General features: G+C 42.5%; 2 protein-coding genes and 1 long non-coding RNA gene across 4 annotated transcripts in view; all 3 read right to left on the minus strand.

Annotated features, from left to right (window-relative positions):
• Positions 1-10,037, minus strand: part of LOC116666454 — a 59,683-nt gene extending 49,646 nt beyond the window's left edge. The window contains exons 1-2 of the long non-coding RNA XR_004323322.1: positions 7,474-10,037; positions 6,594-6,658 (exon numbers count right to left, since the gene is read on the minus strand). This is a non-coding gene — a long non-coding RNA (uncharacterized LOC116666454). The remainder of the gene's footprint in view (positions 1-6,593; positions 6,659-7,473) is intronic.
• Positions 10,038-10,058: 21 nt separating this feature from the next.
• RBMXL2 (RBMX like 2) lies at positions 10,059-11,605 on the minus strand. The gene has a single exon (XM_032489137.1). The coding sequence runs from the start codon at positions 11,470-11,472 to the stop codon at positions 10,291-10,293; it is 1,182 nt and encodes a 393-aa protein (XP_032345028.1). The 5' UTR covers positions 11,473-11,605; the 3' UTR covers positions 10,059-10,290.
• Positions 11,606-11,682: 77 nt separating this feature from the next.
• The window catches only part of NLRP14 (NLR family pyrin domain containing 14), a 39,566-nt gene continuing 38,836 nt past the window's right edge, over positions 11,683-12,412 (minus strand). The window contains exon 11 of one of the 2 annotated variants that reach the window (XR_004323321.1): positions 11,683-11,816. The gene's annotated coding sequence lies outside the window, so the exon portion shown is untranslated. The remainder of the gene's footprint in view (positions 11,817-12,412) is intronic. The other variant, XR_004323320.1, reaches the window with a different exon arrangement.

Consider the following 12,412-nt stretch of genomic DNA (forward strand, 5'->3'; position numbering starts at 1 on the left):
GCATGTGAAGAATGGAACTGAATTTCCAGTCTGCCTAAATGCCCAGATTGATTACTATCCCGAGAACACGTCCCCTGAAGTAAATATTACATAAATGGTTCGTTTTCCCAGGTCTCTAATTTCGGTGGAAACACCCATCGTACCAGCTGTAGAAGGTTTAGAATCTCACCCAAACACATAATGAGGTCTGGAGAAAAACACATAACAAATGTCCAGACTAAAAGGAAGGCTGCAGCCATACACTGGTACATGTGGCCTCAATAATGAAATAAAACACAAAAGAAAACAAGAATGTTGTAACAATCTAGTTCTCTGGCACAAATTCAAGACTGGCGACAGAATCCTGTTATGTACCTTGATGTTACTGGGAAAATAAAATCATATGGTACTACAATGCAATGGAAAAATTAGGACATTTATGAGTTTATAATCTCAAACCAGACGAGAGTCAACAAGTTGCTGCCTGTGAGGTAGTTGGAGGATGCAGGTGAGGGCATGCTTGACCAGGGAATCAAATACTAAGGATTTATCTCAAATTATATCCAGACAATTGCCACCAGAAAGGGGTCAAATGAAGGTAGTGTGTCCCCCAAGATTCTGACAAAGTTGAGCCTGACTCTGCATTTTATATAAAAAAATCACTGTAGGACCTTTAAAAACACACATAATCAATTCCAATTTAAGACTGAGATTTCTTAGTTCAAAACCAAGACTGAACGTGATTGAGGGATAAAATGCTAAGTGTAAAGAAATTAATGATAAAAGTAATTCAGACCAGGCAGTAGCCCTCAGAATGCCACAACAGCCACCCAAGAGGTAATCCTGTACTATCCTTTTATCTTCTCCCTGGGGGAGTGTGACGTGTGAATTATAAAAGGATACTGGGTGAAACTAGGGATTGTGTGAAGCTTCATCTTTGTTAAGTAATCTACATCCTAATTTTTAATACAGTTCTTCTCAATAAACATTTTCTATAAATCTGAAATATGAATGCTTATTAAATAGGGGGAGAATATTCCCCATTTAGTATTTTTTCCTAGAACTGAGTCATTTGGACTGACATCACAGAGACCTGGGCTCTTATGCCCTGGCCTGCCTGGCATAGTGACTGTTTTTCAGGCAGTATAACCTAGGAAGTAAAACCTTGGGCTCTAGGAGGCCACTTAACTGGATTAAAATTATTACTTTACCAAATTTCTATCTCTGTAACCTTGGGCAAATTACTCACTTTCTCTATGCCTCAGTGTCCTCATCTGTAATATGGGTATAAAAAAGGCATCTACTTCATAGGGTAGTTGTGAAGACTAAATGAGATAAATTATCTTAATGCCTACTCAGAGGAATCACTCAAAAATATGAGTTATTTCTGTTAGAGCCAGAAAGGAAACTTAGAGATTGTATAGGTCAAAATTATCTTAACTTCTCTCAATTTTCTATTTTTGAATTTGAAAAATACTAGGCTAAACAGACTAAATAACAGCATAATTTACACCAATATTCTGATATTATCCTACGTATATAAAACCTTTTTTTTTAAAAAATGTATACTTTCTTTATAGTAATAAGTTCCAATATGAATTTTAGACTGTAAATTTATTTTAAAAAGAAAATACAACTATAGACTATACATTACTTAACAAAGCCTCACAAAATTCCTATTCTCATCCAATTTTTTAGTATCTTTTTAAAACTCACATTTCATGTTTCCTCCATATGATAAACAGATACGGAGGGGACATTCCTTGTATTGTGTTACATTACATGGCAAAGGTGATGGGATGTCCTGAATCATGGGATATGGGGTCTCCATGCTTATGGAGACGTTATGGAGATGTTATATGAGACTAATGTTCTGGTCTGTTGTCATATGAGAGTCTGCATTAGCAAATTGAAGAGACTCTCCTTCAGGCTTTGAAGAAATAAGCTGCTGCCAGTCCCCAGCTGACAGCCAGCAAGGAAACAGGGACCTCAGTGTTAGAGCTCTCTAATCATATGAAGATGAATTCTGCCAATAGAAGGAATATACATGTGTATAAATACATATGATAAATACATTTATTTATTTAAAAGGAAATAAAGTTTTACCTTTATGCAATCAAATGAAGAAATATATAATTTTTGATACCTCTACTTTGGGGCCTAAAAAAATCTTTCCAAACTCAAGATTACATAAAAAACACACCTACATCTTCTTTAAAGCTTTTTGCAGTTTCTATTTTTTATATTTAAAATGTTAATCCACCATTTAAGAAGATGAAAAAAGTTCTGTAGATGGAAGAGAATGATGGCAGCACAACCGCGTGAATGTGCTTCATGCCAATGAATGGTGTGCTTAAAAACATCAAAATGGTAAATTTAACGAGTATTTTACCAAAAATTAAAAAAAAAAATTATCTAAAGAAAAAAAAAGAGGTAATTCACCTGGAACTTATCTTGGACTATAATGACAGGATATATAAATTTTTTTTCCAAACAACCTAGCCAATTAAGTCACCACTACTTATGGAATTACTCACTCTTTCCCACCAATTTGCATACTTTCATAGATTTGGATACACTTTTGGCCTTTCCAACTGCATATAATGCTCATTATCTGATCGGATGAAGACTTCCAGTTGCCTCTATTTCATTTTCATTATATCCTGAAGAAAGGCAGCACCCAGCCAGAAGCCACTGGCCCTGGAGCTCAAGGCAGATACAAGGAAGGAAACATGAAGCCACAATCCTTAAGCTTTTGGTGCCCTCTAGTGAGCTGTCTTCATGGGTTATCCTCTGTTCAGAGTCAGAAAACACTTTCTCGTAGCCAGCTTCTTAATGCACTAGGGCAATTATTTAAATATAAAAAACAAATTAAGCCTCATCATGTACAGGATGGCCCTCTGCCTCCGACCTTCCCCTGCAGTCCATCTTTCAGATGCCAGGGATACAACAGTCAAATGTTATAAAACAGCTGACATCACCACTCCTATCTTCAGAAGTTTCAACGGCTTCCAATTGGCAATGGAATAACGTACATGTAAATTAGTAGAGAGGGAAATAAAAACCAACAAAGATGAGGAAACCCCCCAAATTCACTACAGATGAAACAAATGGATCTAGCTGTATCTAAAGTGGGTAACATAACACACTACAGAGGACCTTCTTTGTTTCAGGGAAACCTTGAAATTCACATCCTCCAAAAAGCCCTCCTCTAGTCAGAATTCACTTGCTCCCTCAGCACACTGACCACGCCTACCTCATAGCACTCATCTCTCTCCATTTTGCACTCTAGGTAGTTTAATGCGGGACAACCTGTCACCCACCTTAGACCATGAATGCCTTAAGAGTAAAGACAGTATCTGGTTCACCTCAGACTCAGACAGCCCTGCCACCTTTAAGAAGAATGACTTTCTCTGTTGAAAGGGACCCTGAGATTTTAAAGAGGGTATCAGGGCATATGCAGCTCATTCCAGAGTATTAATCCAGACAATCCATGCCTGTTTCCTAGTTTCTACATTTTACCTGTTCATTTTCTTATTAGTTTGACCTCAAACTGATCTCATATTCTCTGCCTTCCTTATTTGTGGATCCACATTTTGGTATTCCTAATTTCTGCTCTCCTGTTAATCAACTGTAAGGTGTGCCTTTGTAAGTTAGTATGTTAGTGATTCATCTGTGTACCTTCACTCATTTGGACAGCTTAAACTTTCAGCAAAAACTATGTTAATGTCAAAAAGACTAGTAACAAGAAAAACACAGTCTGTTTACTGACAACTTACTATGTGCTACATGCTTTAATGTATTGTCTCACTTAACTTTCACAGAAATCTAGTTTATTTGTCCTTCACTCCTCAATCATCACTTCCTTAAGGATGCATTCTCTGATGTGCTATACTACACCAAACCTTTATTAAATATAGCATCTCGTAGCACTATGCATCTCTTTCATAGTGGTTACCATAGTTAAAATTTTACACTTTTCACCCAAGTCTATCTTCCCTTTTGAACATTAATTCCTTTGAGGATTAATACTATCTACTGTTGTTCACCAGTGTCTCTGTTGCTTAGCTAAGCCATCAGGATTAACTTGTCTAAAACTAATCCCCGGCAGAGTGGCCTTCCACAAAACACTGGCCTTATGCAAAGTTCAATGGAAACTGGTGAAGGTCCAGTTTTTAAGGCAATCGATCATGGCCAGCTGCACAGCTTGGACAACAGTAGCTCTTTACAGAAAAGAGCTAATGCTTCCCCAGTCATGAAAGCTGATGTAGTAAATTCTGCCACTAGTTTGCCATCATGCAGCTTCAATTGCAAGACTTTTACCTCAGCCCCCTAACACCTTATAAGAGGTGTGAGTCACAGTAACACCTTTGCAGCCCCACTCATATTCTACTGTCTCTGCTTTCTCCCATCCTTGACAGCTGGGCTGGCCAAAAACCTCCACCAGGGGTCTCAGTGTCCTCTTAACCACTCTGAAGTAAGGCAGATTTATTATCAAGGCCTCAATTTCTTCAAGCCCCAACCATGAGCAGTGAATGACAAGAGGGTTAAAGCTAAGGTTCTTTCATGACACACTGCAAGTGTACCCTAACCCCTAATTATTCCTGGGTAGAGGCTGGCACTTCCTATACTGTAAAACTCAAAAGCCCCAGAGCCCAAATGTAGGAGTTCTCTCCCAAAGCTGATGTCTAATCCTGCTGAATTTCTGTGCATTCCCCTAGAATGCATCTGGGTAACCACCAACTGCTCCTGCTCTGTCTCTGTGAATCCTCCTTAATTCAGCAGCCAAGTACAGGTGCTGCTGTGCTGTTTGCCTTGCTAGCATGAAATCAGCAGTGCTTGATATACAGCAGGTACTCGATAAATATCAGCTCAACATTGGATCTAACACGTGAATGGAGGGGTGTACAAACAACCTCACGAGGTGAGCACTCTTATCTCTATCCTAGAGGTAAGGGAAACAAAGCAGAGAGTGATGAAGTAACCTGACCAGTAACACACAGTTAGTGAATGATGGGTGTAGGATCTGAATTCCGGTCTACTAGATTTCATGCCATTTATTCTGAATCACTACACTCTGCTGCAACCCAGGGACTTCCCTAGGTGCACAGGCCCAGCAAGTCAATTGTAAGTAACAATAATGGCATCCACACTTTAAAAAATCTAGGCACTGTGCTAGCTAGTTTATCCATGAGGTGACGTCTAAGCCAATTATACCAGAGTGATCATCCTGAACTCTACGAGATTTGAAGGAATCAGGGTTTTCTTTTGTCTTTTGGTCTCTCACTTCTTAAAAATTGAAACACAGCTGATGCACAATATTATGTTAGCTTCAGGTGTACTACACAGTGATTTGACACTTGCATACATTATGAAATGATCACCAAGATAAGTCTAATGGCCATCTGTCCCCTTACAACATTAGTACTATATTACTGACCGCACTGTTTATGCTGCATGTTACATCCCTGTGCTTATTTATTTTATTACTGGAGGCTTGTACCTCTTAATTCTCTTAGGCTGTTTCACCCCTACCCACTCACTTCCCTGAAGGAATCAAGGTCCTGATAATAACATACATCTGCCTCACTTCAGACTAGTTAGGAATGGGACACTGCACCTGCTGATGGAAGTTCTCCGTCACCTTAGCTATCAAGAAGTGGAGACGGCAGAGGCAGCAGAATATAAATCAGGGCTGTAAAGAGTCAAATACATCTCCCAAACTTCAAGGTGGGTGAATATAGTTTGAATAAATACAGTAAAACTCTCACGTTGAACTTTTCTGAAGACTCCTAGTACATAAGCAATTTTTCCAGTCAGTGGCAATGATAAAACTGGAAAGGAAAACCATGCTACTGCTGCGCGTAGAACGCTGTGGGACAACCGCTTAATGATCCCTACTCATCCCAGGCACTGTGCTGTGTGCTTTATATGCCTTATCTTACTTTAAACTTTCAAAAATCTTATGAGATGATTGTTGCCATTTGCACATGGGAAAAAAACTAAAGGTCAAAAAAAAATTTTTAAGAAAATTGCCCAGGCCACATAAATAACAGAAATGAGGACTCATATATATGACCAAAAGATTACCTCTCTACTGTAGCAAGGAGCCTCCAAACATTAATGGGGAAGTGAGAGTATTTTTTTCCTAATTTCTTCCCTAAAACTTTCATAACACATCCTCAGCTTTTTCGTTCTCCTTGAATATTTTAGTAAGTATGAGAGTGGATCAACATCGCTCTGTAGTTCCTCAAGACTTAGTTTATTTTTGGTACTCGATACCCATGTTCAATGTCACACACAAAATATGTGGACTCAGAATCACCTTGAAAGAGTTCTGTGAAAGAAACTGCTTCAGAAACATCATTGCAAACATAGAGATTCTGAGAGGAATTCCCACCACCACTGGATTTCACATGGGCACAGCCAAAGCAACACAGTCTGATTCTGTCTGGTGAGTTCGTGAATATGCCCCAAAGAGAACGTAGTAACTGTCCCCAGGCAAGGGGAATAGCCCTGAGCTATTCACCTACAGGAAATAAGTCTACCTCCAGCATCTAAGAGAACCCCAGGATTCAAGATGCAATCAGAGATGGAAGACGTTCAGGCCTCACCTGGTGGAGAAAAACTCAGCAATGCTGTCAGTTGCCACGTGGACAGTTTGGATGCTCCTGGAACCCTGTTTCGGATAGAAGGAATGTGGAGAAGGGGGTCTCAGGAATAGGTTGAGACAAGGACGGAGATAAAAGGATTTGGCTATGAGATGCACATCCCTTAAATTATACCCAGTGAGTAAGTCCTGTGAAACGAGGATAATTCTGTTTCTCATGTAGGTGATTATAAACGAGTTCTCATTTGACTAGCTCTCTTGCATATTTTCCTACAAAGATAGCTCTAATACATTAATTTCCACTAAGGAAATATCTAGTCTGTTATAGATGTACATGAGAAATCCACAGCCTTTGTAAGCTATGATCTCTTGAGCTCATTTAAGCTTTATTTCCAAATGTTTGCATCTTACTTTTTTAAAAAGTTACTAATAGTTTCCATAGCCATGAGACTACTCTTTAGAAATAACTACTCTGTTAACCGGGAAAAGGTTTTCATCGCTATAGTACTTCAAAAAGAGTATCAAAGGGAAAACTGTATTTTCATCTGAGATATAGTTCTCAGATATAACAGTTTTATGCTTGCAGTTACCGAGAGCTAGCTATGAACACAGTCTAGAATAGGAATGGTCTATGAACTGAGTCCAACAGAATAAGGCATCACCCACAAAGAGAGAACAAAGCCTGTTGCTTAAAATCCATCTTTTTAAGAGATAAAACATTACAAATTCAGCTGAAGCCCACACCTCATCCCATCTTCCTCTCTTCCTTACACTAAATATCCTTATTGTTGTGTGCTCTATCCAATCATATTTTTGTTCTTTTTGTTACACCTGTATTTATGCAATTTGCCCTTTTTTCACCCAACAAATATTTTGGTATTTACCTATGTCGATACATGTGGATCTGGTTGATTCACATTAGCTTCTACATTGAATTTCACTGAATGCACCTCAGTTGATCCACTCCAGCAGGCTGTTTCTACTTTCTAATGTTCAAAGAGTGCTGTAAGGACCAATCTTGTGCATATCTCCGTGTGTACATGTGCAAATTTCTCTAGGTCCTCTCCTTGAAGCAGATTTTCTGGGTCGAAGGTATACACCCTCCAACTTTACCAGGCATTGCCAAAATTACTTCCAAAGTGATTGCCATTTTATACATATATCAGAAAGGTATGAGTTCTTTTGCCCACTTTTTTTTTGTGTTTTTTTCTTTCTTATTGATTTCTAAGTATTCTTTGAAAATTATTTCAATGAAAATAAATTCTTCCAATCTATGGTTGATAGTTCACTTTACCAATGTCTTTTATCACACACAAAAATTCTTAATAATAATGTGGAAAACTATTATCATTTTCCTCCTAGGTTTGTACTTTTTATCTTAAAAAGAAACTCTCTACCTCAGTGTGATATATTACTTTATTTTCCTCTAAGTGTTTGAAATTTTTTTCCTCTTCACATTTTTATCTTCAAACCAACTAGAATGTATTTTTGTTTATGCTGTGAGTCAGGGAATCTCATTTTATTGTTTTGCAAAGATAGCCATTAAAGGAAATCCATCCTTTTACCAATTACTTCTAAAGCTGTCAACATAATTTTTCACATACAAGTCAGCCTCTTTCTAGGCTCACTATTGTGACTACTGGTCTATCTTGGTCGATGTCCCACAGCTTAAATTGCTTGAATTTTCTAGTAAATCTTGATATCTGGTAGGGTTAAGTCCTTTCTAATTTTTCTCTCTCTTTTTTTTAAATTGCTTTGGCTCTTCTTGCTCTTTATTCCACCATGTAAGTTTTAGGATTAGCTAAACCTCCCATTAGTGTCTTTTTAAAAAATCTGTTTCTTAATAATTTGTTGGTATTGAAAGGAAGCTATTGATATTTCTTTTTTCAGCTTTGTGGTTGATTGGCCAAATCTTTTATTTAGCATTCCATCGCTGATCAATACAATATATGGTGTTACTGGGAAAGAGAGGAGGGAGATCTGTGGAAAAAAATCATGTTGTAACTTCATTTGAAGTTGTACTGATTTTCCAAATTAATTTGCTAAGGTTGAGAACAGTTATGATAAAGTCTTCCCAACCATAACATGACAAGTCTCCATTTATTTAGGCTTCTTTTATGTCCTTTAATAATGGTTAATAATTTTTCCATAAAGGTCTTACACATATTTGCTAGAGTAATTCCTAGATTTTTTTTTTTTTTTGAGCTATTTCTTGCATTTGGTCTTCTCGGCCACTAATGCAGCCTCTCCTGTAAATCACCTACTAATAATTTTGTAAAAGAAATCATGTTTTTAGAGTCATGTATGTGCGTTACACTTAAGACTTTCTTTAGGTAATTTTTGTTGTTGTTCAGGTGTTCATCTGTTTCCTCCAGCAGTTTATACACCAAACATGAGTCCTAATTTTTTTTTTTTTACCTGATCCTTCTTTCTTTGGTTGTTTTGAGACCCCTGACTGTACAGTTACCTTCCTTTCAGATAAACAGGGGGGAGTCCACAGGTGCTGAATGGAAAAGATGTCTCTTGCCCTGAGTTTGGGATGAAGAGAGGAGACTCTCATATCCTTCCTGAGGCACTCTGAAGGAAGCCTCTATGATCTTTGCTCAAGCCCTTCTCCCTAAGAGTATGGACCACTTAACGCACGTTCTTGCCTTTTGTGGACAGGAAGACCCAGGATGTCATACCAGGTTGAGATCCTCAGATGCTGAAAAGCTCTCAGAGTGGATTCTCTGAGTTTCTGAGCTCTAATGATGCTCACTTCTGATTTCTCCACTCCTAAGGGAAGAAGCCCAGTTCTCCACAGGAGCCAGCAGCTGGCTCTAGAGCCAAGGGCAAGGAGTTTGGAGTTAGGAATGGAAGCCATTTGATCCCCAAATCCACCATTGATATATTTTCTACTTGTTTCTTAATACTTTTTAGGTGGTGAAAATAAGTGGTATTAATGTTGGAGAAGGGGGAGTTTTGCAGCTTTGCAGTTGGCCAGCCAAATCTTTAATTTAGTATTCCATCCTTATTCAACACACGAATGGTATTTTTGGGAGCAAGGGAACAGGAGATTCTGCAGATTTCCAAAGAAAATGGCAAAAGGCAAAATATGGCCAGGATTCTCCATTTGCTTTTTTTAGATCTACTGAAGGAATAGAATTTTCTTTATATATGCATCTGATCTAAGTGGTTTTTGTTGGTATTTCTGTCCGTTGTTTTTTTAACATGGGCAACACTAAGATTCAGTTGAAAGACACCTTGAAATCTTATAGGAGTAGCATACACCAATCCCTCCCACTCTCCCCCCAAAATCTGGTTGGTTTGAATGGACAGAATGATCCAATTGTCCACTTTAGGTGGTCAGATGTTTGTAAAAGATCTGAGACCTTTTGGCCTCACTGATCAGGAAAATTTACAAGGAAGGAAGCCTTTAGGAGACTCTACTTGGAAACACAAGAAGACGAGTACGCAGGTTCAAGTCGTATGCTTTTAAATGAGCTTGTTGAAAGAAACGTTAACAATTCCAAAACGAAATGAAACGAGTTTTAACTTTTTCCTCGCAAAAGCACAAAAAATTGTGGAGAGGAAGTTAACAGGACATTCTTAAAAGGTAAAAACAACTCTTCCTTGTACTAGTCCTCTGGTAGTTACCACAGAACCGGCTCTTCTTTTCGGGCGCTTCTGAGAACGGATTTCGGCCCCAGGTCTGTTCGGGCTCAGTATCGGCTCCGGCCTCCCCCTCTCTCCGAGCGGCTTCCCAGGCGGCCTCCGCCTCGGGGGACCCTGCGGCCCGAACGGCTGTAGGAATCGCGCGGGGGAGGGCAGCCCCTCTCCATGGACGGCGGGAGCCCGCGATCCGCTCGGCCTACCCGGTCGCGGCCCCTCGAGTAGCGCTCGCTCCGGCCACCGGCGTAACCGTCGCGGCCTCCGCCGTAGGCGTCGGGGGAGCAGCCGCGGTACTCGTCGTAGCGGCCGCCGCCGCCGTAGGATGGCGGGGGCCCCCGCGCGGGGGCGGCGCTGCGCGGGTCCCCGTAGCTCTCGAAGGTGTCTCGGTAGGAGCCTCCGCTCGGATGGTCGGCGTAGTCGCGGTCGCGGCCCCCGTAGCCGTCTCGGTCGCCGTAGCCTCTCGATGGACAGTCGTCCCGGGCGCTGGAGTGGCCGTAGTCGCGGTAGGTGTACTCTCGCGGCGAGGGGGCGAAATCCCGGGGGTCGCGGGCGCTCGGGTAGTCGCGGCTCGAGTAGCCGTCTCGGGGCGAGTAACCCTCCTCCCGGGGGCCCAGGTAGGGGTCCCGGCGCGGGGGCGGCGGCTCCCGGCGCGGCGGGCCTGCGTAGCCGTCTCGCCCCCGCGCGGCCGGGGCCCGCCCGCGCATTCCGCCGCCGCCGCTGCGAGCCGGGCCCGACGGCGCGGCTCTCTTCGGGGGCGGGCCGGCCCTGCGGGGCGGTGGCGGAGGCCCGCGCTTCATGGGCATCGGGGCCCTGGAGGGCCGCAGGTCGAAATCGCCCGCGTAGCTGCCGTCGTCCCCGGGCCCACCCCGGGATGGGGGTCGCCGCGGGCCGCCGCCGCGGGCCCCGCGCAGGCCCCTCGGGCGGCCGCGGCTGCGGGCGGGCAGCAGGCCCCGCCGGCCGCTCTCGAACGCCGGCTTGGTGGCCTGCGCCACCTTGATGGCCTTACCATCCAGGGACTTGCCGTTCATGTCTCTGGCGGCGGCCTTGGCGTCTGCCGGGTTTTCGAAGGTGACGAACGCGAAGCCCCTGGACTTGCTGGTTTCTCGATCCTTCATCAGGAGCACCTCGGTGATGCGGCCATACTTGCCAAACGCGGTCTCGAGGGCTTTCTCGTCGGTTTCGGGGTTGAGCCCGCCGATGAAAAGCTTCCCCGGGCGATCCGCTTCCACCATGTCTGCGGGTCGAGCGGTCAGTGGCAGCGTGAGGCGGAGGCGCGGCACACGTCGTGGCCTTCGAGCCCGCTCGCCGAGGGCGACTCCTACCGGTCGGGCGGCGCGTCGTCGCGTCGTCCCCGGAACCGCGGTCGCCGCCCCCGCTGCGCGGGCAGAACGCTCCGGGTTGTGCCCTCTGGGGTCGGGTCCTCGCAGCCAGGCCCGCTCTTGCAGGTTGTGATTGGTTGGTGGTGTGGGGAGGGCAGTCCCGCCGTCCAGGAAGGTTGGCGGTTTTGCGGCTTTCTTTCCATTCGTTCGACTTCGACCGATTAACCTACCCTTGGCTTAAGTTCTTCAGTTCACTCCTGAAAGCACAGATGCAAAATGAGAAGTCGTTAGGTTAAAAAAAAATTCCCCCCCATTGTTCTTCCTGAGAGGAATTTTAATACATTACAATCCAAGTTACCGAAACCACATTCAGACGGAAAAATTAACTGAAAAATGAAATAATGGCAATTTAAAAGTTTTAAAATGCAGTTTGTATGTAGTGTATTAAGAATAAGATTTTTTGCATTGCCGAACGGGGAGAGAGAACTTGGTAAGTGTGGAACAGGAAGATGAGGGAGTCATTCTTTGTACCATCTTTCCCTTCTGCATCGTTTTCTTCCATTTTTCAACTTTCAAAGGCCTCATGGTTATGTAGTGTTGGAACTGCCCTTTAAGCTAAACATTGAAACAGAAAGTCACTTGAGGGACAAAATAAAGACGAAATGTAAAAGCACTTGGACCCTCTGGAAACAGGCATACCTCAGAAAAACAAAACATTTGGGGGTCATTCAGGCAAATTACACAATTCAGATTTGTTCCTCACGATATTTTCTGAATGGAAGTAAGTGTGACGAGTAAATGGGTGAACCATCTTTCCCTGAGATTGTAATGTCTAAAGACATCTTTTTAAAAA

This window comes from Camelus ferus, chromosome 10 (assembly GCF_009834535.1).
Source record: "Camelus ferus isolate YT-003-E chromosome 10, BCGSAC_Cfer_1.0, whole genome shotgun sequence".
Classification (NCBI taxonomy): Eukaryota; Metazoa; Chordata; class Mammalia; order Artiodactyla; family Camelidae; genus Camelus; species Camelus ferus.